The sequence below is a fragment of the Sceloporus undulatus genome, unplaced genomic scaffold (genome assembly GCF_019175285.1).
Source record: "Sceloporus undulatus isolate JIND9_A2432 ecotype Alabama unplaced genomic scaffold, SceUnd_v1.1 scaffold_17, whole genome shotgun sequence".
Taxonomy (NCBI): Eukaryota; Metazoa; Chordata; class Lepidosauria; order Squamata; family Phrynosomatidae; genus Sceloporus; species Sceloporus undulatus.
In genome coordinates, this window is record NW_024802939.1 from 234,655 (window position 1) to 262,653 (window position 27,999).

A 27,999-nucleotide genomic window follows, 5' to 3' on the forward strand; every position below is an offset into this window, starting at 1 on the left:
TTTCCAAGAGTTCTCAGAGATTATTGCCAATGGCTCTGATATTACATCTGCCAGTTCTTTTAATACTTTTGGATGTAGTTCATCAAGTCCTGGAGACTTATATTCATTTAGATTAACAAAATATTCCTGTACTATCTCTTTACTTAATCTGTGCTGAATTCCCCCTATTCGGTCCTCTGCTCCATTATCCTCAGGTTGAGCACCCTTTGCCTTTTCTGAGAACACTGAGGCAAAGAAGGTGTTGAATAATTCTGCCTTTTCTCTGTCTTCTGTTAGTGTTTTGCCATCTTCTCCATGCAGTGGCCCTACCATTTCCTTCTTCGTTTTGCTGCAGACATATCCAAAAAAGCCCTTTTTATTGTTCTTAACCTCTCTAGCAAGCCTGTGTGTTAGCTTTTCTGACTTTATACCTACACATGCTCGCTATTTCATTGAATTCCGTTTTGGTGATCTCCCCTTTTTTCCATTTCTTATACATGTTCCGTTTAAAACTTAGCTCAGTTGAAAGTTCCTTAGTCATCCATCCTGGTTTCTTGAAACATCTCCCATTTTTCTTCCTCACTGGAACTGTGTGAAATTGTGCCTTCAGTATCTCACTTTTGAGAAACTCCCACCTGTCCTGAACTTCCTTCTCTTTTAGTATTTCTGACCACGGGATCACCCTCAATTATTCTCTAAGTTTACTGAAATCAGTTCTCCTAATGTCTAGAATGTGTGTCTGACTATGTCTGGCTTCTCCTTTCCACTGTATAACAAACTCCAGGAGAACATGGTCACTTCCACCTAATGATCCCACCACTTGCACCCCATTAACCAAATTATCCCTGTTGGTTAAAGTCAGATCTAAAATAGTTGCCTCTTCCACCTTTTGGACAATAAAATTGTCTTTGAGGCAAGTGAGGAATTTGCTAGACCTTGAGGATTTGGCTGAGTTTGATTTCCAGCAAATATCAGGATAGTTGAAGTCCCCCATCTCTCCTCCTTTCTGAGTGTGTAGTCATCTGTTCTAGAAAGGCATCATCCAATTCCTCCGTCTGACTCGGGGGTCTGTAGTAGACTCCCACAATAATATCCTTGTTGTTTCCCTCCCCTTTAATTTTTATCCAGATGCTCTCCACCTGGCTTCCAGGATCAATGTCCTGGATCTCTTCACTGGTGTAAATTTCCCTAACATATAATGCTATTCCTCCTCCTTTATTGTTTGGCCTATTTCTCTTGAAAAGGTTATACCCCTCTATTCCTACATTCCAATCATGAGACTCATCCCACCAGGTTTCAGTTATGCCTATTATATCATATTGGCTTTGTTGTTCTAGGAGTTCAAGTTCAGCTTGCTTATTTCCCATACTCTATGCATTAGTATAGAGACATTTAAGACCATGTGTTCCCTTTACTTGCTGCCTGTGCAAACATTTTTTCCTCCCACTGTTGGGTCCTTGCATTGTTTGTCTTGTTCACCCTATGACAGTTTGGCTATTTTCTCCATCCCTTTTGCCTTCCAGAATACTGTCTCCCTCCCCCACATAACTCAGTTTAAAGCCCTCCTGACCAAATTCTTGAGACTATTGGCAAAAATGTTTCTGCCATCTGGCATGAGATGCAACCCATCCCTTGCCAGCGGTGCTTTCTCATGGAACCTCAGTCCATGATCCAAGAATCCAAATCGTTCTTGGTGGTACCATCTACAGAACCAGTTGTTTACATCCACTATTTTCTTTTCTCTTCCTGGACCATGCCCTTCGACTGGGAGAAGAGATGAGCATCTGTGCATCTATCTTTTTCAACTTCCTACCCAAAGCCTCATAACCCCTTATGATATTCTGAAGGCTGTGCCTTGCAGTGTCATTGGTTTCCACATGAACCAAAAGAAAGGGATAATGGTCAGTTTTGTCAGCCTCTCTGTCACATCATGGATCTTTTCCCCAGGGAGACAGCACACCTCCCGAGACATCTTGTCAGGCCCACAAACCACTGGTTCAGTACCTCTCAGCGAGGAGTCCCCCACCACGACCACACACCTCCTCCAAGGCTTAGTAGCAGCTGTTCCCTTTGGTGGTACTCCCAGGGTCCCCTGCTCTGTCCCTGAAGTCTGTCCATGCTGCTCTTCCTCATCATCTCTGATAACAGAGAGAGGTTCAAATTGATTCTGTAGCTGCAAACTCCCAGAACGTTTCCTGGTTTCCCTACTTCTGTGTGCTTTCCTCCAACCATCTACTTCTGTAGTATGTGAAGTGACCTCCTCCTCCTCCTCAGCAATGTCCTCTACGTGTTTCACATCCAGGACCATCTGGTCCATTCTGGTCAGGAAAACCACTTGCTCCCTATGATGCTGAAGTGTAGCTACCTGGGCCTCCAGCTGCTGTACTTTCACTTCCGAGAGGGCCACCAACGTGTACTTAGTGCAGGTGAAGTTCCCCACATCTCTAGGCAAGAATACAAACATCCCACAAGTGTTGCAGATAACTGTAGCAGGGCCTTCAGTGTCCATACTGAAAAGTCTTAAGGAGGCACTGAACAAGACTATGAGCTTCCCCTGCTAAACAGCAGTGTAAAGAACCCCTGTGGGCCTGGCCTTTGTCCCCAAACTCTGTTAAAGACCTCAATCAACTGGGACTCTAGTTATGTACAGTGCTCCTGGCTACTAGCTCCTTCCAGAGGCAAGTCTCTGACTCACTTCCTCTGAGCAAAGGTTCTCACAAGCCTCTTAAGGAAAAAAAGGAAAAGAAAATGTGGAAAATTAAAGGAGAACCCCTCCAACAATGTTCCCAGGTCAGCTTCTCCTCTCTTCTCCAAAACCTCCTTGACTATATAAGAAAAATTAAAAATTTGCACGCTGTTAGGGTTTGGCTACCAGTCCTGAAAAATAGCAAGATAAAGACTCAACAAATGCAAATAAGAAATCTCCCAGGGTCAGGGGTTTCCCAACAGACAATGAGCACTAATCAAGCAGATACTAATCCTCTTTTGCATAGCTTCCCACCCTGAGGCCTGCCATTAGCAACAGAAAAATACACATGCAAATCACTCCTGCCTCTCCAGGTGACACAATATATATACCCAAGTCCTTTCCAGGCAAGCATTCTCTGAAGATGCCAGCCACAGATGCTGCAAAACGTCAGGGAGAAACTCTTCTAGAACATGGCCACATAGCCCAAAAAATCCACAATAAACTATGGATGCCGGCCATGAAAGCCTTTGATTTCACAAACTCAGGAGCAATTGGAATCTGATCAACTACTCAAGCACAGGCTGGTTCACTGTGAATTACAAAAGCAAGTAGGGCCTACTTATTAGGGTGTTTCCCTGAATCTGGGATAAAGAAGGCATTCTCCTAAAAGGGCTTTATAGGTTAAGGAAAGTTTTATAGGTTAGACAGAAAAGCTTACAATTATACAGTAAGACCCCTTTATCTGCAGTTTCCATTTCTGTGGTTTCACTTACCCATTCTCCAAAAATATCGCAGTAATTTATTTGTAGTTGTTGCCATAGTATCTAAACAACTTAAGCTCCCTTAGAACAGGTGGGTGCATGAGAACTCAGCTTCTGTGCTGCCGCAAAGGAGGTCAGCTTAGGCTACATTCAGGCCCAAGACACAGCCAGAAAATGGTGCCAGACAAAATAGTGGTGACCAAGAATACCAAGACCAGCAGTGTCCTTTCCCCCACCCTCACCTGCCTTCCTTCCCCAATACAAAACTAACTCCTAAATAAATACATTTTTTCACTCACCAAATTTTTCCTTTTTCCTTCCTCACTACTGCCTGGCATTAGTGCATGGAGAGCCTTCCTGCCATCTTAATAATCCCAGTGGCTCCTGTGAGAAGGGGATCTCAGCCACCACTATCACCACCACCACCCCTTTCTTAACATTGACCTTTGTCACCCATGTACAAATGGCTCCTTATCTTTCTTCTTGCAGACTATATATACTGTACTGTATATATGGGGTTCTGTACTATCTGTGGATTGAAGGCATACATAGGAGGTCATGGAACATATCCACCATGGATAAGGGGCTCTTAATGTGGTGTTCTACATTTCTCTTCAGTTGTTATCTTTTGTTGCTTTTTTTTTTTTAAAGTACATTTTAAAGCCAATGGCGTTTCCATCGTCTTCAGCAATGGTGTGTCAACAGTAAAAAAGCTGTGGCTGCTTCTTGGGAGCATCTTCCTAGAATTCCTAGAGACAGTATCTTTCTGTAGTGCCTCTTGGAAAGAATTTACCCCCCTCTGATCAAAATCAGATCACTGGGAACTTTCTGGATGAGAATTCTAAATTCCCCTCTCTAAACTGTTAGGTTTCAGGATTCCATAGGATGGAACCATGGCAGTTAATGTGTAATAATAGCACTACAATTCTGTAGGGTGAATGAGCCCAAGGTCAGTGGGAATGGTTCTCGATAAAACCAAGCCAGTTTTCTAGGGAAGTAGGAGCCCCCAGAAAGTCCAAGCACACAAAGATTGTAATAATCAACCATAGTCTCCTGCACAGTGCACATAGCTTTAAATAATAACTCCCTAAAGATACCAGCTACATCAAGAAACTCTGGATTTCTTCTTACATTAAAAGCAAAGGAGATTGCCCCAGCTAGACTAGGAAAAGCTATGATGTTCACTTTCTCTCATCATTTTTTTTTTAAAAAACCATCATTTTCTTTGTCCTCTGAATAAAATTACAAAATGAACTGAAACAAAATTAACTCCACCTGCACTGTCCACATTTAATAGGTACAACTATTCCTAGTTAGCAGAGGATCATGTTGCACCTGCTTGCCTTATCAGAATTAAAGATGAGGAGCCTCATGGCAGGGGAGGGAGTGCTAAATTTAATTCAAGACTTACATGGTTGACTACACAGGATTAAGAGTGAAGCACTCAATAGTTCTGGTCATATATCCACTAATATATCAGATTGGTTTCCCAAGTTCTTCTCCATCCCAAAGATGGAGAATATGTGAATTTGAATAAATTCATATGAAAACCTCATGGGGATAACATTCTCACTCCATTCCAAATCCCATTACATTTGCTATACAGGAAGGTATTGTGCTTAAAATGTTGTGTATGTTGGGGGAGGTGGAATCTGTAGACCTTGACTAATGCAGCTAACATATTTCTCATTTTCTTTCTACTAGCCTATTGATTTTGAGACCAATAGGATATTTGTACTGACAGTAGCTGCAGAAAACCAAGTGCCTTTGACAAAAGGAATTCAGCACCCTCCTCAGTCAACAGCAACTGTATCCATTACAGTTATTGATGTGAATGAGAGCCCAATTTTTGTCCCAGTCACAAAGCTTGTGCGTCAAGAGGAAGGACTGCCATCTGGTAATGTCTTAACATCTTTCACTGCTCAGGATCCAGATCGTTACATGCAGCACACCACACTGAGGTAGAGGATGATGATGAACTTTATTTATATTCCACCTTTTCCCCCAAGATGTCCGTCTTACCCTTCTGTTTGTCTATTATCTGTGAGAACCATCTACCTTTACTTCCACCCACAGCTTGGAAAAGTTACTTTTTGTTCAGAAAGGGTTTCCTTTTGCCTTTCACTGAGAGCGAGACAGTGTAATTTGCCCCAGGTCACCCAGTGGGTTTCCAGGGTGAGGGCAGAACTTGGAAAAGTTACTTTTTTGACTACCAGTGTCAGAATCCACCAGCCAGCATAGCCACTACAGTTAGTATTATCACTGTGATAGTCCAAAACAGTAATTATCCCATGCTTTACTCCCATCAGGGAAATCCACTGGGCAACTCACTCTTTCTTTCAGACTTAGAGAAAGGCAAAGGCAAACCACCTCAGAACAATTTTTTTTAAAAAAAATCTTCCATAAGTTCACCTTAGGGTTGCCATAATTCAGAAATAACTTGAACCTCCACAACAGTAACAACTGCCCTCACCCCACACTGAGTCCTGGTTCCTTAGCATTTCCCACACAGTCACTGTGAAGTGTAAAAAGTGAAATTTCCCTGCTATATTTATCCCAGCTTCTGCTTGTGTAGTAACACATTTAGTATGATGTTTGTGAATGGCATGGCCCAAAGTGCTTCATTTTCACTGCAAGGGCCCCTGTGTTGTCTTGGGCCTGGATGGCATAGCTAGCTCAAAATGGATTAGCTTTAAATAGACGAAGCACCCTGCTAATTAATCTGCCTTCTGTCTAAAGTCTGCTTGAATATCTCATACCTAACTGGGTTGAAATTCTAGGACAGATACGTGAATGTCCTCATTATCTCCAGCCATCCCTAACAGCTGTTTAGTCTGTATAGCTGAACACTTCCACCTTTCATAGAAAGCTGTACAAGGGTTTTTAAAGGGAGCCTTTCCATTTCCCGGCCCCTACCAATGAAATATCTCTTGTGTGACTTACCTTTTATTTCACAAGGCAAGAGAGTAAGAGGTGGAAGCAGCCCTGGCTACTGGAAAGAATACCATCATGTCATTAGTTCATCAGATCAAAGAATATTTCAGTAAAGTAATAATTATGAGATTATTATTAAATTATGGGATATAGATGTGTGTTCATGCTCCCATTCATTGAAGGAGAAACCTGCACATGTTTATAATTACAAAGAAGCATAGTTTAAGCATACTAAATATTCTCTTCTTTCTTTCTTTTAGGCCATTTTTATTTAATATCCTTGCTTTATCCTTCTTCCAGATTCTAGCTCTACCTGTCCTTGCCAGGAACATTGATTCCCATTAACTTCTTAAATCATTACACTGTCTGAGTGGCATCCAGTCTGAATGGGTTTCTGTGGTGAAAGGAGTTCTCATCACCTTTAAATACTACCCTAAAAGTAGTATTTCTTTTAAAACAGACCTGGGTAGTGTTCTACGTGGTACCCACACGTTCAAAACTACAGAAAATTATGCATTTTAATAACACATTGTGCTTATTTTTCAAGCAGTGATATAACATGTAAAAGAGTTATATAATGCTTATACAACAAGACTTTTAAATATTCTACAGCATTTACCCAATGCATGTGACTAAGAATGCAGAAAAAAGCAGATTCTATTCAGCAGCTTTTTGTAGAAGATCTGGTAACTGTGCACATCTTGGGATCAGTATGTTATGTCTTAGTTCTCTCTTTTGTGTTGCCTTACTTTTATAAAGCACACTGGGAGTCAACCCAACATTTTATATTAAAATTTTACAGGTACTCAAAACTCTCAGATCCTGCAAACTGGCTGAAGATTGATCCCATAAATGGTCAGATAACAACAATTGGTGTTTTGGACAGAGAGTCACCACATGTCAAACATAACATGTATAATGCTACTTTCCTTGCCTCAGATAATGGTATGTATCTAATGTCAAAGGTTTGTCATTTGCTTGTTTGAGTTTCATTTTTCACCAAAGAAACATATTCTGCCATGATCAAGAAATCTGAGATGTGACATATATTGTCACCAGATACAGAAAAATAGTTTTTAAAATGGGGGGAGCACTACATCACATTTACACTTAAAAAGCCAGTGCACATTTATACTTAAAATGCCAGTGTCACTGTGCAACTGATACAATTAATAGTAATTTTATTTAAATTGTGAGTAAACTGTCAGCGCAACTGCTGGGGTCCAACAACCACTGTCAGCAACTCAAACGAGTCCTGGGGTTAAATCAGACCCTTGTAGCAGAGCTGGCAATTTCCAGAAGCTGAAGCGTGACTCCAAAGTCCAATTGGGATGACAGTAACTGGATGTCTTCCAGGAACTGCAGCAATGCAGGAACCTCCAGGGACACACAGTAAACCGATGTTGTAGCTTCTTCTGATAAACCACCAGAGAAACAAAGTCCCCAAAGTGCTCTTTATTCACAGTGCTATAATACAAAACCAGATCTCTAAAACTCCAAAACATACCAATCCAACTCCTACTTCAAACCCACAAGCTATCCCTTGCAACCCCTGGGTTTATATAGTCTCCAGACAATGTGGTCTCCCAAACCCAGTGAGTTCAGGTGTGTAACCATGTCATGTGTCTCCTGTGCAATCTAGACACATGGTTTCATCATCCATGGCTACGTGCACTTGGACACTGAAGTGTCCTTGAGCCAATGAGCTTCAGCTGTGCTGATCAGCCTTGTCACTCTGCTGAATGCTCATGGCCAAACACACACACATCAAGCATTTCCCTGTGTGCTGTGTTTTAACCCTTCAAATCCCTGACATAAACACATGGATTAAATGTTGCCGTTGACTGTTCCATTTGTTGTTGTGTGTTTTTACGACATGAGGGAGGGATGGGGATCTTGGAATTTTTAATGCGTTTCTCTTTTAACTGTATCTTGTTTTACTGCTGTAATCCGCTTGGATTCCTCAAGATTAAGCGGAATACAAATTATTGTTGTTGTTGTAGTTTTCAAGGTTTTTAAAAAAATAAAATCATTTGTGTTATCGCAGAGCTATCAGCGGCAATTCCCACCACCGTCAGCAACATTTGATTCCCACTCAGAGAGTGGGTATTTTAAAAAATCCACAATACATAATCAATAAAAAATAGTCTTGAACAGTATGATTGTATACTTGTGGTTTGTATTGTGTTCCTTCACCATTGCTCTGCCTCACTACTTGTAGAGGGCCAGAAGCGGGGGGGGGGGGGGGGGGCGAGACATTCCTTACAGCTTCATTAAAATTGTCAAAATAGTGTTTCTTTAAAAGAAAAAAAAGATGAGTGAGGTTGCATTTACACTGTACAAATAATGTTTGATACCACTTTAAGTGCTGTAGCTCCATCCTTGGTATTTGTAGTTTTACAAAGTTTTTAGCCTTCTCTGTCAAAGAGTGCTGGTGCCTCACAAAACTACAAATCCCAGGATTCTGTAGGAAGGAACCATTTATTTATCATGTAGATGCACCCTGGAGCTTATTTTAAAGACACAGAAGAAATGTGTATGTTGATTGGCCAGATTGCCTAGTTTCATGAGAACTGCATGACAATCCACTAAGGTGCCAACAGCCTTTTGCAGTATGTGGAGATGACACAAAGAGATACTAACCTCTAATAAACAACACTCTCATATTCAAGAGCAGTAGTCCAGAAAAGCAGATTGAAAACAGGATGTTTATTATACAGTAAAAAACAGAATCTTACTTTAATGTTTTTCAGATACTATTTTTAATAACAACAAAAAGAGTGATACATTCTCAGGGAGAAATATTTTAGGGAAAAAAGACAACTCAGGAGTCATACTACTCAGTGTCTACTACCTTTCCCAGAGGCCATCTTCTTTCATTAAGCTCTGTGGTTTCCACCTTTGCCAAGATGTGCTCTCTGAAAGAAAAAAAGCGAGAGACAAAAATCATGAGATAATTTTTTTTCACATTCACAACACATTGAAAATACCCACGCATCTTCTTCATTATAAGAAATCCAAAATAGTGTAGGGTAAGGGTGCTAACTCTCAACAGTGCTTAACTTAAAATGTTGCTCCCCTTTGGTTGAGAAGCTTATCTCAGAGCAAACAACTATACATATTAAGGGATAGGAATGGTTGCCCCTTGCCAGCAGTCCCAGTCATATGGCTTACCCAAAGCAGGATAGCTTGTTATTCAGGTGATTGAGGAGGCTCTGCCACCCCCCACTTCATGTTTGGAGCAACAGCAGTAGTAGCAACATGTGGAAGACTATGTTAAGCAGTCATTTTTTCGCTTAACTCCATTTATTTTGAAAAATCATGAATAATCATAATCTAGTTATATACTAAATAAAGATTCTTGTATCCAGAATCACTTATTAAAACATTTGTATCCAGAATCACTTGTTAAAACACTGCATGCTCAGTGTTTTAACTGGGTCTTTAATACTGAAAATGTCTTCATCTTTTAGGCAATATCTATGTAATCATTGCCCAGCTCACACGCTCTACTGTAAATACCCAAATATACATTGATCTCATGTATAAGTCAAGCACAGGTTTGGGAGCCAAAATTACAGATTTTTTTATGACCGCTGGATAAGTCAAGGGTAAAATTAGCAGCATACAATAAATGATGTAAAGGATGAAGCAAAGAAAAACTATACCAAAGAATTTACAAAATTTCAGCAGGCATAACTGTTTATGCTCAACCTAAAGGCTGGGTGGATGAGAGAGTAAAGGGTGTTAGTACTTCTTTTAGGTGCTCCAAGGAGGGATTAAGCTCTCAGTTTTCATCAAGGGTGTTGTTGTTGTTGTTGTTGTTTTGTTTTGTTTTTTTAATAGAAAAGTTTATTGAGTTTTAAAAAAAGACAAACATACATAAAGCAAATCATATAAAACATCAAATATCGTGTACATAGTCATTGAGCTTACCAACATATCAACATCATAGAGAAGTTACCTAATATAATAATAGCTTTCCTCTAAACTGGAGACTCTGAAACCATCTCACTATACTCATCCTCCTCTGACCCTCTACAGCAGATTCCCTTTCTTATCTCTCTCACTCAATTACCTAACCACCCATTCTACCTATCTTTTCCTTAACTACTTACTTAGTAGGAGTAAGGGTGGTTTATTTTTTGATAGGAATTAAAGTACAGCACTCACATTTACCTGTAGATAAGTTCAGCCAGGTTTTGGGGGTCATTTTTGGATTAAAATTTCTAGACTTATGCATGAGTATATGCAGTATTTCCTTTTTATAATTATAAAATTTAATGAGCATGTTCAATATAAAAATGTAATGAATGCATTGGTTCATCTCTCAGATTGTCAGTATTACAACCTGAGTGCTGCCCTTCCAGCACCAATTTGAAAATATTTCTTGCATGTATAAGTGATTATTTGTTTGCTTGTTTGCTTTCGTTAGTTTTGCATTGTTATTCTGGGGGCCTGTCCCTTGCTCTCCCATTCTTAGAGGGATCCAAAATCCATTACACCCTTACATTCACCTGTAGGAGCCACACTCTAAGGAACCCTGCTCTAGTTAATTTTACCTTGGGGGAGTCTAGTGGTGCTAGAAATATATTTCTAGTAAGCAAAAGCTATTCCTTTGTAGGAAGCATAAGGACTGAAACAGAAAAGTACTTCAAGTGCTCTTGAGCAGAGTGATTAAACACCCTTAAAGATCATATCAAATTGACTAACCAAACTTTCAAAGATTTGAAATGCATTCTTAAGCATAATGTTCTTGGTATTTGGAACAGCAGTGCCTGGAGACTTCAGAATCCTACTCTTGACTCCTGTAAAACATACTGGTTTACAGTGAAGCAAAAAATGTTTGGATTTGTATTTTTAAAAGGTTAAGATTGTTTTAATATGTGTAATTCTATTCTTAAATATTTATTCATGAGCATACTTTTCTCACTTGTTCCATTTCTTTGTTTATTAACTTGGAATAGGACAGTATTGAATCCTTTCAGATGAACATTTTGAGTACAAAACTGAGGCATTTGGGGTCTCCAAAACACTCAGATGTTTATCTTCTGCTCATCATTGCTATAATAGCAACTGCTTCTGCACCAGTTTTAGGAGGTTCACTGCTCAGTGACTCTTTAAATTTGAGTGATTCCAGAAATCATGGTGAACATCTATAATAATAATAACTTTATTATGGCCATTTGGCCAGCAATGGTGAACATCTGATGATGTCATAGCATTAAGATTGTCATGCAACAAAGTCACTTATGAATGAATGAATGAAAATTTATTTATATACTGCTATTCCTACATAGATCACAGCGGTTTACAACATAAAATGAAACAATAACAACATTTCTTCTTCGTGGTCTCTGCGAATCATACAAATGGGTTGTACTGCGCCTGCGCAGTGCCTTCGGAAACTTCTAGAATCACTGGGCAAAGTACTCTTTGCAACATATAGAAACCTTTTGGCGGTAGCTCCGCCCATCCCTTATAAAGCCCCTGCTTTCCTGCTCTTTCCCCAGTTCCTTTTTTCCGCCGTGTTTGCTGCCTTTGGGAACTTTGCTCTTCAGATCTTATCGGAATCACTGGTAAACTTGACTCGGACCGTTTTTTTGACCTCTCTTTGCTTGACCCTTAATTGGACTGTTCGATTTTCACCTTGTTTTTTCGGTTTGATCCCCGTCACTGGCTTCGGACTGTAAGCGGACCATGCCATCGGTGCCCTTCAAAAAGTGCACCGTTTGCGGAGGTAAAATCCCCGGCCAAGACCCCCACTCGGCTTGCCTCCTGTGCCTGGGAGAGGCGCACATCCCATCTTCCTGCGCCCTGTGCAAGTCCCTCACTCCCCAAGCGAGGAAAAACAGAGAGACCAGATTGAAGGCGGCCATCTATTCTAAGGTCTTCGCCGCGGGTGCCATGTCCTCCCTGGGGGCCCCCTCCTCGACCGGGTCGGCTCCCTTACCATCGCTTCCCGAGGCCCCAAATCAGCTTATGGCCGAGCCTCCACCTCGCCCTGAAGTGGCTCTCCGCGAGGGACCGGACGCCGATGCTCCGTTGGGTGCCGTCCCTCGACCTTCAAAGAAGGATAAAAAGAGCTCTAAGGAGAGCCGCGCCTCTGGAAAGGACTCTAGCGCCCAGAAGGGTTCAGCCTCGAGATCCTCGGGCCTGAAGGCCTCGACCTCAGCGAGCTCAAGGAAGGGCTCGGGATCCACACCCTCGGCCCCGAAGCCTTCAGCTTCAGCGGACTCGGGTTTGAGGTCTTTAACTACCAAAGCGACGACCCCGGCTCCTGCTACCGTCTCACCTTCGACCCCCAAGAGGCACCACTCGCCTTCTCTGGGGGTCCATCATACATCGGCGAAGCGGCACCGCTCTGACAGGAGAGACTCGGACGGTTCCCGACACAGGGATGCTTCTCGGGACCGGACAGCTTCCGACCACAGACCCAGGGAATCTCGCCCCGCCGACAAGGCCGCTAGAGTTGTGAGCTCCAAGCCTACGGAGACGTCCTCCACCCGCTCGGGTCGTCCCTCCAGCTCTCCCGCCAAGGCTGCAGCCCTGCCTAGCTTCCGTCATATGCTGGATGACACCATCGACGTCATCCCTGAACCTGCGTCGCCAGCGAGCTCCACACATAGTTGGCGCTCTGTCACTCCGATGCCCAGATCGGTTGTCCACACTGCCATGGTCCACCGGGCCGCTTCCCCTTCTCCACCGAGAGAACCGAGGAAGCCTGACTACCTCTATGACAGTGAGACAGACACCTATTACATGGCGGTCCCCCGTGACTCTGTTCCATCTCGCTTTGGGACCCTGTCTCGAAGGTCCAGATCGGAACAACCCGCCAAGCCCAATCGTGACACCACAGCCCCAGATCTCCAGATAGTGGATCTGGACCCTGATGAAGAGGCCCTTTCTCACGCTCGGTACCGGCCCCAGAGCAATTTGGGCGCCTCGGATGTCGAGGATTACCAGCCCTCCGTCCAGGAGTTTGCCCAACCGGGTGCCGTGTCACCCACGGATGATGTCCGTACGTTTGCCGAACACGTAATTAAAATAATAATAATAATAATAATAATAATAATAATAATGTTTTATTTATAGACCGCTATTCCGCTTTGATCATAGCGGTGTACAAGTAAAAAATTGCAATGACAAATACAAAGTACAATCAAAATATTTTAAAAAGAAATAATTGATATTAATTAAAAAAAGAATGTTGTATTCCAGGCGAGGCCTGTTGTTGCTGGCCTGCCTCTCTCCCCCTCAAGATGGTGGTCAGGAGGAGGGCTCTTTGTCTTCAGGCCAGGCCTCTCTCCCCCTCAAGATGGTGGTCAGGAGGAGGGCTCTTTGTCTTCAGGCCAGGCCTCTCTCCACCTAAAGATGGTGGTCAGGAGGATGCACTTGACATTCAAACCTCCCAAGCGGAGGATGAGGCCTCGGACCCCATCGAGAGGAGAATTCATGGCAAACTACCAACTCCACCTGCTATCCCTCTGTTGCCATCATTGGAAAAGCTGGCGAGGCACTCGTGGGAAACCCCTGCTTCAACGGCTTCCGGCAACCGCAGAGTGGAATCCCTCTACAGAATTGCCCCTTCCACTCCCTCATGGCTCTTCAGCCACACAAGGCAGAATTCAGCCATCGTAGAGGGCGCTCAACGAACATCTACCCCAAAATCCTCTGTCATGCCAGCAGACAAAGAAGCTAAGAAGCTGGATGCTTTGGCCAAGAAGGCCTACTTTTCGTCAGCTTTGGGGATCAGAGTTGCCAACTACAATGCCTGTATGGGGGCATATATCCAGTGGCTGATGGAAAAGATCTCCCCGCTGATTCCTGACCTCCCGGACGAATCCCAGGCGACCCTTTCCGAGGTCCGAGATGAGGCACACTCCATTGGGGGTTGGCTCATCACCTCAGCCAGACACTCCACTGATTGCTTGGCAAGGTCTATGGCCGCGTCGATCGCCCTGCGCAGACACGCTTGGCTGCGTTCTTCTGACCTCAACCAGAATGTCCGCACCACCATTGAAGACATGCCCTTTGACGAGGACAGCTTTTTCCACCGGGAGACGGATGAAAAGCTCAACTTCAAATACCGGATGTGGACCGCTGCTAAGAAACACGGTATGTCATCCTCTCCTCAGGCTTCCCGTAAACGCTTCACCGGCGTCCGTCCATGGTACGGGCAGGGCCAGAGATCCTACCAACAGGATCGCCCCTATCAACGCCAGAACCAGCCCAGGCAAAGATACCCCTCCCAGTCCTCATCCTCGTCAGGCCGCCATTCTGCCCCCAAATACAAGAAAAATTACCGGAGGCAGGATCCTGACCAAAATAAGAAAAGAAACTGAAGTGTTGCCGCGTACTCCGTCACCTCCTCTCCTCTCTGTTTTCTCAATAGATTGAGGCCCTTCTCCAACACCTGGGCCTTGATCTCTACCGATTCGTGGGCCCTCACCATCGTCTGTAGGGGTTATGCCCTCGAATTCGAAGAGCTCCCACCAACTGGAGCTGTTTTATCTACTTCCCCCTCAGACACCCTTCTCGACGAAGTACGCACTTTGCTGTTTAAGGGCGCCATCTCGCCCGTCGATCCCGTCGACGTCTCTAGATGTTTCTTCTCCCGTTATTTTACGGTCCCTAAGAGTGATGGTGGCATCAGACCCATCCTGGACTTGAGGGCTCTCAATACCTACCTCTCCTATCACCGGTTCCGGATGGTAACACTCGCCTCTATCTTACCTTTGTTGTGCCAGGGCCTGTGGTTCGCGACCATTGATTTGAAGGACGCCTACTTTCATGTCAGCATCCGGGAGAGCCACCGCCGGTTTCTAACCTTTGCAGTCGGGACGGACGTCTACAGCTATAACGTTCTGCCCTTCGGCCTTGCTACGGCCCCACAGGTCTTCACCAAGTGCATGGCACCGGTTGTGTCCCATCTCCATCGCCAGGGCATCAGGATTTTCCCGTATCTAGACGACTGGTTGATAGTGGCCCCATCAAGCCAAGAGCTCCACCAACATACCTCGGAGACCCTAACGCTTCTAAAGGATTTAGGGTTAGTGGTCAACCTCGAAAAGTCACAGCTTCTTCCCACCAAACAAATAAGGTTCATCGGATCCATCCTAGACTCCAACAACTGCATGGCCTCCCTACCCCTCGATCGATTCGGCGCCCTCTGCATGGCCATCCGACAGTGCGGGGACCGAAGACGAGTCATTGCCAGAGACGTCCAAGTGACCCTCGGACACATGGCCTCAACAACTTTAGTCACACCGTGGGCATGGCTTCGATCCCAAACTCTCCAATCTTGGTTCCTGTCAGTCTTCGACCCGGAGACCGATGCTCCATCCCGTCGCCTCACCATCCCGAGACCAGTCGCCCGTTCCCTCCATTGGTGGCTCGACTCCCGGAACGTTTGCGCAGGCATGCCATTTTCACAGCCTCAGCCAGAGGTGGTGCTAACCACGGATGCGTCAGAGGACGGATGGGGAGCCCACGCTCTAGATCTCTGGGTGAAAGGCTTGTGGTCGCCCGACGAAAGGACCCTACATATCAATGCCCTGGAACTAACGGCAGTGGAAAAGGCCCTAAGAGCATTCGAATCCTCCCTCTCCCACAAGGTCGTACAACTCCGGATGGACAACACCACAGTGATGTACTACCTGAACAAACAGGGAGGCACCAGATCACGCACCCTCCTCGACATCACGCTCCAAGTGTGGGAGTGGTGCATCGCCCGAGGCATCCTGCTTCAAGCGGTACACCTGCCAGGGACACAGAACGACTTCGCGGACCTCCTCAGCAGGTCCCCATCTTCATGCCACGAATGGAGGCTCCATCCAGACACTGTGAGGGACCTCTTCCGTCGGTGGAGGACCCCTCAGATAGATCTGTTCGCGACTGTCCACAACACCCATTGTCCCCAGTTCTGCTCCCGGACGCGAGGCGAGGACTCCCTCGGGGATGCGTTCGGATTCGACTGGTCGGGGGTGCTGCTGTACGCCTTCCCCCCGTTCCCGTTGATCGCCAGGACAGTGTCCAAGATGGCATCAGAGGCCGCCGATGCCATTTTGATCACCCCGTGGTGGCCGAGACAGCCTTGATTCCCGAGCCTCCTTCATCTCTCCCGGGACACCTTTCTCCGACTCGAACACAGGCCGGATCTCCTCACGGTTCAGGGAGGTCGAGTCCGCCACCCTGACATCGCCACCCTTCCCCTGGTAGCATGGAGAATCCATCCCTAGCTTGTCTACCAGAACCGGTACGCAGAGTGATCCTAGCTGCCCAGAAGCCAGCCACCTGCAAATCTTACTCCCAAAAGTGGACCAAATTTCTCAAGTTTCTGGCCGACAGACACCTCTCCCCTGCCCAAGTATCGACGCCGGTGGTGCTGGACTTTTTGATGTCCCTGGTCGACTCGGGCCTCTGCCTCACTTCAATTAAATGCTACCTGTCGGCCATTTGTTCTTTTTTCCAGTTTCGAGATAGACCTTCCTTTTTTAAAGATCCCTTAATTAAGGGTTTTCTCAAGGGCTATAATAATCTGAACCCACATGTGTCCTTGCCACCCCCAGCGTGGAGCCTGGAGGGGGTGTTGGGAGCCTTACAGGCCAAGCCATTCGAGCCTCTGGCCACGACGGACATAAGGCTCCTCACTTGGAACACGGCATTTTTGGTGGCAATTACCTCCACTCGTCGGGCTGGTGAACTTTGTGCTCTGAGACGAGACCAGCCATTCCTCAGATTTCATTTGGACAAGGTAGTCCTTAGAACTGACATTTCATTCTTGCCCAAGGTTGTGTCACTGTTCCATATGTGCCAGGACATTGTGCTTCCTACCCTGGCCCCGAACCCGACCACGGATGCGGAGAGGGCCCTTCACACGCTAGATGTCCGAAGGGCACTAGCCTTTTATTTGGACAGGACTAAAGACTCAAGCCGTTCCGAGAGGCTGTTTCAGTGCTACTCGGGACCGAAGAAGGGATTACCGGTATCGGCCCAGAGACTCTCTAAATGGGTGTCAAACACCATCTACTTGTCTTATGAACTCTTGGGTAAGCCTTTACCGGTCAGGGTCCGCTCCCATACCACAAGGGCGGTAGCAGCATCTTCTGCCTTCTTGTCAGGGGTTTCATTGGAGGACATTTGTAAGGCTGCTGTGTGGGCACAGCCCCTGACATTTATTAAACATTACAGGTTGGACACCAGGGCCAAGAGAGATGCAGCCTTTGGCAGGGCTATCCTGGTTTCTGGATTGCACTGATTTAGCCTCCTTTAGGCTTACCAAGTTAATGGTTTTACATTCCCCCCCTGATGGGTCAAGGGTTTACAAACCTATAACTCAGTTTTCAACAGACGGGTCTTGAGACAATGTTTGAGTTTTTTATTATTGTTATCAAATAAACAATTGTTGGTTAATGATGGTGTCAGGACACTCCCTCCGCCTTTAACCTTAGCTTGCTAGTCTCAACCCATTTGTATGATTCGCAGAGACCACGAAGAAGAAGGACAGGTTGCTTACCTGTAACGGTATTTCTTCGAGTGGTCATCTGCGAATACATACAAATCCCACCCATCCTCCCCTCGGTGTCCTGCTCTAAATTGGCTCATTCCTTGTCGCCTACTTGGCGGAAAAATTGCTGAACTGGGGAAAGAGCGGGAAAGCAGGGGCTTTATAAGGGATGGGCGGAGCTACCGCCAAAAGGTTTCTATATGTTGCAAAGAGTACTTTGCCCAGTGATTCTAGAAGTTTCCGAAGACACTGCGCAGGCGCAGTACAACCCATTTGTATGTATTCACAGATGACCACTCGAAGAAATACCGTTACAGGTAAGCAACCTGTCCATATCCCCAACAGTGCAGACTTTGCTCGATATAGACCGGCACTTTGTGCTGGCCTGTGGGCAGAGTTAGGGCACAGTGTCTGCATGCTGGACGCCCTAACCCTGCCCCCCCAGGGCACCAGTTTGGTGCTGAATCCACATGATGCAGCACCGAAGGGGTGTCATAAAGGTGCACCGCCATGGCTATGGCACTCCTTGGAGGGCGCAAACAGGAGCCGATTTTTGCAGCTCTTTTTTGCGCTCTCCACAGGCCGGATCGGGGCCATGGCTTGATGTGGCCACCGCCCCGATCCAGCCAGTAAAGGGGTGGTCTGTATAGCCCCTCAGTTCAGATAACATTTCCTCTATGTCTTCTGAAAGACAGTTCAAAGTGAGTTCCCTGCCCATGCTTTGAGTGGATGCACATGAATGCACACATGGAAAATTGTTGCTACAAAATCACATTTTGCACTGTGGTGGAATATTTTGCAAGTAACATCTCCCTTCCTTCTTTTCAAGTTTCAGCTTCCAATTTATTTTAGTATTTTAGTTATTCTTTAAAATAAAAAAGAAATGTTTAATAATTACCTCATATTATCTTCATTTACATATCCACTTGTAATTTGTGTGCTTACATTAATGCATTAAGATCTGTAGTTCCTTTTGTACAATAAAAGATTGTATTACTGTCCCTTGCCCTTTAAGGAATCCCACCAATGAGTGGCACTGGTACACTTCAGATATATCTGCTTGACATCAATGATAATGCTCCCCGAGTGGATCCTCAAGAAGCTACAACCTGTGAAACATTACAACCCAATGCTACAAACATCACAGCAATAGATGATGACATTGATCCCAATGCCGGACCATTCGCCTTTGAGCTGCCAAATACTCCACCCAGCGTTAAGAAAAACTGGACTATTATTCGTATTAGTGGTAATATGCTTTTTTAAAAAATAAACAACTGTTTCCATCTTTGTGTAGTTATTTATTCAATAGCTACATCATTATCTGCAGTAACCAACATTTTAGAGTAAATGGAAATAAAGAAGGCTGGATTAAATTAAATACAGTTTGGCTGTGTAATGCCAAACTGTATTGATTCAGTTTTGTTTCCACTCATCTCACAAATTTAAATAATTCAGATAGTAAGGTGATTTCTGACATCAGGGAGTTTGACTCAAGGGGCTGGAATAAATATCTGGATTCTTTACAAGCTTGTAACTTAATGGAAATTTGAGCATCACTCTCTTTGTAATACAAGTAATATATCTGTGAGACATCCTCAAGTGGCATGAGGTACAAGCTCTGAAAGTAATCCTTGAGCAATTTTTTCCAGTTGTTTCATAGCTACATAAGCAAAGTATATACTTGATTTTTTTTTTTTCATTTAGGTGATCGTGCCCAGTTGGCCTTAAAAATCAAGTTCCTTGAGGCTGGAATCTATGACGTTCCAATAATAATAACAGATTCTGGAAATCCTCCCATGTCCAGCACTTCTATTCTGAAGGTGAAGGTCTGCCAATGTGATTTAAATGGAGACTGTACAGATGCAGACAGGATCGTAGGCGCAGGACTGGGTACAGGTGCCATCATTGCAATTCTCCTCTGCATCATCATATTACTCAGTAAGTAATTTTTGCAGTGGTATATATAGTGGTGTCACCTCAAAATAGGCCCCTAAAGGCATATATTTCAAAATATATGCTTACAAAAGGATGGGTTCTTGCTTTGTGAGTAGGGGAGTAATGACAGATTGTATTGGGACAATAGAGCATGCAATGCCCCCCCTCCCCCGTGGCAAACTCACAACCCACTTTAAGGACGTATTCTGGTATAAATGTTCTCCTTTTCTTCACCTACTTCTCCCTTTCTGTCAGACACTGCTGCAAGCAGGAGAGATGGCCTCTGACATCTTCAAGGAGAGGGAAAGTCTGTCATCTATTTTTCATCACAACTGTGCTCAGAGGGTGGGTGGGCAAGAAGTAAAATCAAATTCAAACAATAAATCAAAAACAGCAAATGCACACCAGGCATTTAGATCCCTTCAGAGCAGCCTTATACTGTATTTTCCTTTTTGTTGCCTTGAATCCTATAAAGGGAGAAAGGCAGCATATAAATTAAATAAAGAAATAAAGAAATTTGTCCAACGATGAACATTGGCTGTACATTAGGGGGAAAAAACAGCTTCATTTATATACCACTTCATACTGAACTGACAGTGTCTAAGCAGTTTACAACTATAAGCTAATTGCCCCCAACAATCTGGGTAATCATTTTAGGGACCTTGGAAGGATGCAAGCCTGAGTCGAACTTGAGCCCTTTTGCTGGTATTGAACTCGCAACCTTATGGTTTTGAGTGAGTGGCTGCAGTACAGGCATTTAACCACTGTGCTACCAGGGCTTCTAGATGAAAAGTTTGGTGAAACAGGAAGAATTTAATTGAATGATGGGTGAGAATCATATGACTCCAAATGTTAGACTGCAACTCCCATCATTCCTCACGACTGGCTGTGCTTGGTAGGGCTACGTGGGTTTGCAGTTTAGTAATACACTGCTGTAATGAGTTTCATTAGAAGGGCTATTTGATTCCCAGGCACTGGTTTAAAACCATAAAGAGTTTAAAAAATGAGCCCCCTCACTGCAAGATTGCAGGATAAAAGGCAGCACTCTAGACATGTCTTCTCTGAGCACTCCACCTGGGTTTATTCCTAAATAGAATATCTTGAAGATAGTTTAAAAATAGGAGGGTCTTTACAGGAACCAGTGTTGGTCACGTGAAAGCATTATAGGCCATACATGCAGCACCATTATTTGAGATTGGAAGTGAAACTTCTTTGCAATTCTATATTTGTTGTATGTTGTTTGTTTTTTTTTTTGCTTCGTTTTCTGTTGCTGATTTGTTCCTTTTTTGTATCGTTTTATGTAATTTACTACTTAACTGTAATGCTTTTATTTTTTGACTGTGACCCATCCAAGAGCACTAATGTGTTCAAAGCACAGGGGGAAAAACAAAACAAAAAGTAAGGGTGGGACAACTGCTTTTATGGCCACTATAGCATGACTTTTCTGCTAAAGAAATGCTGGCTAGTTGGTTAACCTATTGTAAACAATCTCTTTGTGGCTTCATTCTGCATGTTCCTTTTACAGTAGACAGGATTCTGAGTTTTGCATCTTGCTTCTGATCATTTAGACTTTACAAAAATGTTGCAAACAGCCCTTCCCCCACCCCTAATATCTCTGCTTGTGTCGTTGAAACACACGTAGAAAGTAATAATGACAAAATCAGACTTAATATTTAATATTTAATGGTAATGTGACAAGGAGCTAATGTTCTCTGCCTTCCTTTCTAATCCATCTCATATAGTTCTAGTGCTTATGTTTGTGGTTTGGATGAAGCGTCGTGATAAGGAGCGTCAAGCCAAACAGTTGCTCATTGACCCTGAAGATGATGTAAGGGATAATATCTTGAAGTATGATGAAGAAGGTGGTGGAGAAGAAGACCAGGTGAGAAATGCCTTCTTACCAATGAGTAACACACACTAAGAAAACAACAAAGCAGCATAAGCTTCATTCCATTAGATTGTTTCTCATACCTAATGGTATGAAGTTTTAAAATGTCCTAGCAATGGTACTGTGGCTGCTCGAAGAGATGGCAGTTTTTTCTCTGTAAGGAAAAGAACAAGCGTATTGATTCCTTCCAGGAGCTTAGCCCACCCTTCTTGCAAACACTTTTTGGAGGCAGGCATAATCATTAAATAACAATTAAAGTTGGCTGCAAAACACATGGGAGTACTAAATGGGGATAATAAGTTCAGTCCACCTCGTATCATTTGCTAGTATAATCAAAAGCGAAGGTGCTTGTTTTCAGAGATGGTAAAGAGTCATAAAAGCCACATGGGAAGATGGTCACTAGGAGGAATAATGCATTTTGCCTTCAAATTGAGGCTTCTGTTAGCACTTAGCATAATACATGTGCTGAATGAAAAATCAGAAAATGAGTCACAGCAGTGGGAAAAAGCAAAGTTTACCTTCCATTCACTTCTTTATCGTTGAACATATGTAGCAGATTGCATGGGTAGGCAATAATTTGCAACAAACAGTAGTGGACAGTGCATGATGTTTGGCCCATACTGAAATCATTTTTCAGGTTTTGGTTTCAAAACAGATGTTCAGTCTAGTTTTGTAGGGTAAGTATGTCAGACCTAGTACTGGAAGTGTCAAGACAGTTTTTGGTGCAGCCATGCTGGACACATGATTACCGGAGTAGTCTTCAGACAATGCTGGCTCTTGGGTGTAGTAACAGAGATGAGTACCGCCCCCTACAGTCTGTTACGACTAGAGTCATGTCAAGGGAAAACCTTTACCTTTAAGTGTCAAGAGCATAGCATTGATATCTGTAGTCTCTCAAAGCCAATTAGCAGAAACTTTATCAAATACATTAGTAGAATGTTTATTACTAGAAATTTATCACACTAAATCTTATTCTTAAAAAACTCTGACGCTTGAGCAGTGTAGGTATGCAGATGTTCAGTGCTCAAGCTTTAAAAGCAAAACAGCCACAGCCATTCAACATGAAAGCAGTGAGCTGTACCATCTCTCCTTTTCTTGCCAGCAGAGGGCATCTTTCACAACAACAAGAGCAGCTGCTTCTGCAACAGCAAGAGAAAGAGACTAGGTAGGTTGATGAACAGTGTTGTGGGTAAAGAGAGGTGTAGGGAGGTCAGAAAATCTGTGTGTAGGACTGACTGTGTATCTGTTTCAATGAATGTGTGTTCATTTGTACATATGTATATTTGCATGGTGGGGAGAGCTGTGTCTGTGGATGGATGGATGTGAATGAAATATGAAGGGCTGTACATACACATGAGGTTGATGGGAAAGCTCTCCCTTTGAAATACCCTTACAACTTCAAGATGCATACTGATGCACTGTAGGTTTCTTGAACCTGTAGGTTCAAGAAAGTGTTTTGGAATTTATTCTCATGGAAGTGCGTAAAGTGTGTAAAGCAGTCTTGTAGGAAAAGCAACTTGAGTTGTTCAACTAGATCAGTGTCAAACTTCAATCCTTCAGGTCTATCAGTTCCATCTTGTTCATTTTCTGATTACCAGCACCTAGAGCTTTACACTTAATATTTTATGAAGAAAAAATAAAATGTAAAAAGCAAAACACAAATTTGTAAATCATTGAAATACCAGGCACTGTTATGCAAATAATAGTAGTAGCACATACAAGAAGGCAAAGTATTCTCAAGACAAAATTAAGGTTAGAATTACAAATTGGAATTATTAAAATGCCTCCATTGATCTTTGCTTGGGTTCTCAGATGCTTAGTCTGAAGAAATGTATGTGTACTTGTCTAATTCAAATAATATGCTATAGAACATGCGGTTGTAGAATTCTGATTTTGGTTTATGTTTTCTGAGTACTAAAAATCTTTAAAGATACTGATTTATTTAGTTGGGGGTTTTAAGGTACACAGAATGGAAATATTTCTGTTCACAGTAACTTGGGTCCAAAACACTGCAGAAATGATTCGGTTTGAGACCACTTTAACTGCCCTGGCTCAGTGCTAGGGAATTTTGGGAACTGTGGTTTATTTTGGCACCAGAGCTCTCTCTGAAAGAGAAAGCTAAATGCCTCACACAACTACAATTCCCAGGATTCCCTAGCCATGAGCCAGGGCAGTTAAAGCAGTTTCAGAGTGGATTATTTCTGCAGTGTGTTTTGTACCTTAACCTCTAGATAAGTAGCCTTGCAACTGTAAGCAGAAGATGAACATTTATTTTATCATAGAATCATAGAGTTGGAAGAGACCACAAGAGCCATCTAGTTCAACCCCCTGCTATGCAGGAAATCTTAATTAAAGCATCCCCGACAAATGGTCATCCAGCCTCTGTTTAAAGACCTCCAAGGATCCGAGGAAGTGTGTTCCACTGTCGAACAGCCCTTACTGCATCTTTGCTAATACAATCTTCCAAAAACATTAGGCCTGACCAAGCAAGAAGGTTTACTAACACAAACAGAGCAATCAAACAAAACCTGTAGCTTCTGTGGCACACTAAGGTTATGTCTTCAAAGCGCTTAATTACTGTGTATTTTAACAGCACAACATAATTCCTAATTTTTTCTTCTTTAAAGGAGATCAGTTCTCTGAAATTTATTGAAATTTTCTGATATGTTGAGCAGCCATATAATTATTCCCAAAAATTACTTTTGCAGCTAGATTCTGTTCTTATTCAGACATAAGTTCTACTGAATTCAGTATGATTCACCTCCAAGTAAATGTATATAAGATTTCAGCCACATGTATTCTTGGTAGGATGAGATATTTGAATGACATGTGTTAATTTATTCCAACCCTCTCAAGTAGAGAAGTGTAAACAATGTCAGGTGGACAAAATATCTGGCAAACCTTTGCATGTTTTTAGAGAGTTATTACCTGAAGAATTAGATATACTTACTCTGTGAGATTAGTGTGAAGTTTGAATAATACTTAGCTTATTAGACTATCAACATTTAATTTTCCTTTAAACATAGAATACGAGGTGTTTTTCATATAGGATCCTCATTTGCACTCACATGAATGAAAATGTTTCTGCAATGATCTTGTCACTCATTATTTAAGATGTTTTCAGACATGCTTACAGTTTGTAACTTCAGTTTGTGCCATCTAAACAAATTAGAATGTAAAGCTGGCTAATATATTCTCCCTTGTCTGAAAGCTAAAAGTAGATCCCAGTTCAAGCTATGACTTTCCAGCTTGTTTTCCATTTGCTTGAAAAGAAGAGTGAAGTGACTGCATGTGGGTGTATGCTTGTTCATATCTCAGCTTGTTAAGAAGAGATTTGATCATTGGAACATGGCCAGTATAGTCTAATTATGGACGTTTCCAAGAATCTAATTAGAAACGTAGCAGTGCTATCACAGAAGAAATACAGTGCACAGCACTTGTAGGGATTTGAACAAGTTTTTCAGTAACCTCTAGGCAAACCAGTATACAAAGCTCAACATAAACAGGGCTCAACAAGGAAACCATTAGGATCACTTGTGAAAAGGGAAAAGATATCTCTTATTCTCCCATCTACCTGGAAGACTTCAGGTTTCTTTTAACTGCCTTCAGTTCCCCTGTGACATTTGACTTGGCAAAACCAACCAACCAACCAACCAACCAAAAGGCTTCTAGGCAGAATATGCATTGCCTAAGCAGCACAAAGCTAAATTCAAGGCATGACCCAGTGATATTATCTGAATTAAAGCCATTTTATGCAATTTTTGTGTTTAGAAAATTGCATCATTCTGCTTATATTTATTATAAAGCATTTATCTAGATCAGAGACGGGCCATTGCATGGGGATCACAGGCTAATTTTCAGGACCCACACAAACAGCTTATGGGTGCCCAAATACCTCTTGTTTTCTCTTCAGTCCTTCTCAATATGGTGACAAGAAGCTACACATCACTTTGAGAGGGCCATTTTGAGAGAGACTGCACAGCAAAATGGAGGTATTTGTGGATAATATGGGGTTCTGAGCTGACTATGGATGTAGTGTGTGGGGGTGTTTCATGTGTTTTTACATGCTTGGTGGATTTCTGCATGGTCTGGGGGGCAAAAATTGCCTGAGAATTGTACCAGTTGTTTTGTTTTCTTTAAAAATGGGGGGAGGTGTTGTTGAGGGACTCATTTGAGAGATTGATGAGAAGCTTCAGAGGCCAGAAAAGTGAAATCAAGGACTGTATGGAGGCTGTCATTTGCCCATACTTTATAAAGGACCATATGAAACCTTATTAAGGCACATACAAAAGTCAGGATGAGCACATCCATGACTATCCACATGGTTGGACTCACTTTGATAGTGTTCTGTTGCATTTGTATCTGGTTTTTCTGGGGGGGGAAAAAAGCTTCCAGGAAAGCCTGGCCTCATCTATGATCTTATACCTATAAACATTCAAATTGTCTTAAATCTTTCACCCTTACAAACACATGGGTTTGCTGTTCTTTGAAGATTTATACAAGTCTGTTGAATTTGTCCTTGTTTATGTCCCAAAATGAGAATGTCTGGGATTTTATTTAAGTTTAGATACAAAGGGTGTCATATTGTCAACTTTCTGCATATTGTAAATCATCAGTCTCCTAGGCAAATTGTTTAGTCACAGATAAATGCTACTTCTAAATCTGTTTCACAGTGAAAAACGGATGAGGTGTACCACAAAGCAGCCAACTGGAATAGCATTGTAAATAAAGAGAGGGGTGCTGTAGAAACAATAAACATTTTTATTTCACTCTAAATAGGATGCAAGATAATTAAAGAAACATCCTGAATTGGTTTTATACTTTTCAGTCTATCTTATTTTAGAGAAATGGGAAATTTTCCCATTTTAATTTGATTTGATTTTTGTATTACTTATTACTTATTTTGTATTACTTATAGGACTATGATTTAAGTCAGCTCCAACAGCCTGATACTATAGAGCCAGATGCCATCAAACCTGTTGGAATAAGACGGCTTGATGAAAGACCTATCCACGCAGAACCTCAGTATCCAGTCAGATCAGCGGCTCCTCATCCTGGTGACATTGGAGACTTCATTAATGAGGTAAAGTGGGTGTCAGAGAAGTAGAAGGGCGGGGGGGATTCATTTTAGCAACTGTATGAAGCCATCTGTGGAGATGATGAACAAGTTTTACATCCAAAGAATATCAATGTTTAAATTTGCTTATACAATTAAAAAATTATCTGGGATGATAGACATAAATATGGCTTTTTTTAAGCTCAGGAAAACTTAATCAAATCATTCAAATAGAAAAGGGAAATGCATCAGTTAACTTTTGTGGATTGGTATTAATTAGATCCGTAATATGTTACCAGTGTTAACCACAATATCGCCAAGAGGGATTATTCACATAATAAATATACTTAGTGATAGTTTTGCCTAAATTTATGTATTCTAATTCTAATAAGAGAAGTGCATTTTGATTTTCCTTGCACATAACCTTTTGAATCTCCAAAATAGCAGAAATTCAATACCACTAATAAGACTGAAAGAGTTCCATCAAATAAGATTAGAGAGAGGGCAGCAAAATTAATGCCATTGAGATTTAAGTGCCTTTGTGCATTGAAACATGCCCAGGATATATGTCTGCAGAGGCAACACAATGTAGGATTACCAGTGTTTCCCATCCTTTTTCTGCTGCTTTTACCAATGGCCAAATGTTATGATGTGTGTAAATGCCTACTTTAATGAGATTCAAAGAGGTAGGCTTTTATTTCTACTTTGTGTACATCATACTGGAAATTATAAAAATATTGAACAGAAGAGGAGAATTGAATATAAATTAAAATATAATAATGTAAAGTACAGTCAGCTCTTTGTATCCATGGATACTTTATCCACAGATTCAACCATTCCCACTTTGAATATACACACACACTCCATGTGTGTGTGTGTGTGTGTGTGTGTGTGTATTCCAAAAAGTAAAATTGATTTTGCTACTTTATGTACTACTATGCAATTGTATTTAATGGGAGCATGCACAGGCTTTGGTATCCATGAGAGGTCCTAAAACCAAATCCAGCAGATACCAAGAGCTTGCTTTATTTAACTATTGTAGTAGTAGATAGTGCTCTATATTTCTTAGTTAATATGGGGGTGATGACTAGTCTACATGTAAGTGTATGCCTGCACAATTCACATCTGTTTGCATCTATTCACATCTGTTTGCATCTGTACCGAAAATGCTCAGCCCTCCAAATTTATGTGAAGCAGGTGGACAGCCAGACATGCGACACCATGCATTTCTGTGGATAATAATAA

At 42.6% G+C, this 27,999-nt stretch overlaps 1 protein-coding gene across 1 annotated transcript in view; it reads left to right on the forward strand.

Annotated features, from left to right (window-relative positions):
- The window catches only part of LOC121917405 (cadherin-2), a 189,933-nt gene that overhangs the window by 157,432 nt on the left and 4,502 nt on the right, over positions 1-27,999 (forward strand). Inside the window, exons 10-15 of the mRNA XM_042443342.1 lie at positions 5,134-5,390; positions 7,166-7,308; positions 18,888-19,121; positions 19,580-19,813; positions 21,553-21,692; positions 26,617-26,781. Coding sequence (XP_042299276.1) covers positions 5,134-5,390; positions 7,166-7,308; positions 18,888-19,121; positions 19,580-19,813; positions 21,553-21,692; positions 26,617-26,781 — 1,173 coding nt within the window. The remainder of the gene's footprint in view (positions 1-5,133; positions 5,391-7,165; positions 7,309-18,887; positions 19,122-19,579; positions 19,814-21,552; positions 21,693-26,616; positions 26,782-27,999) is intronic.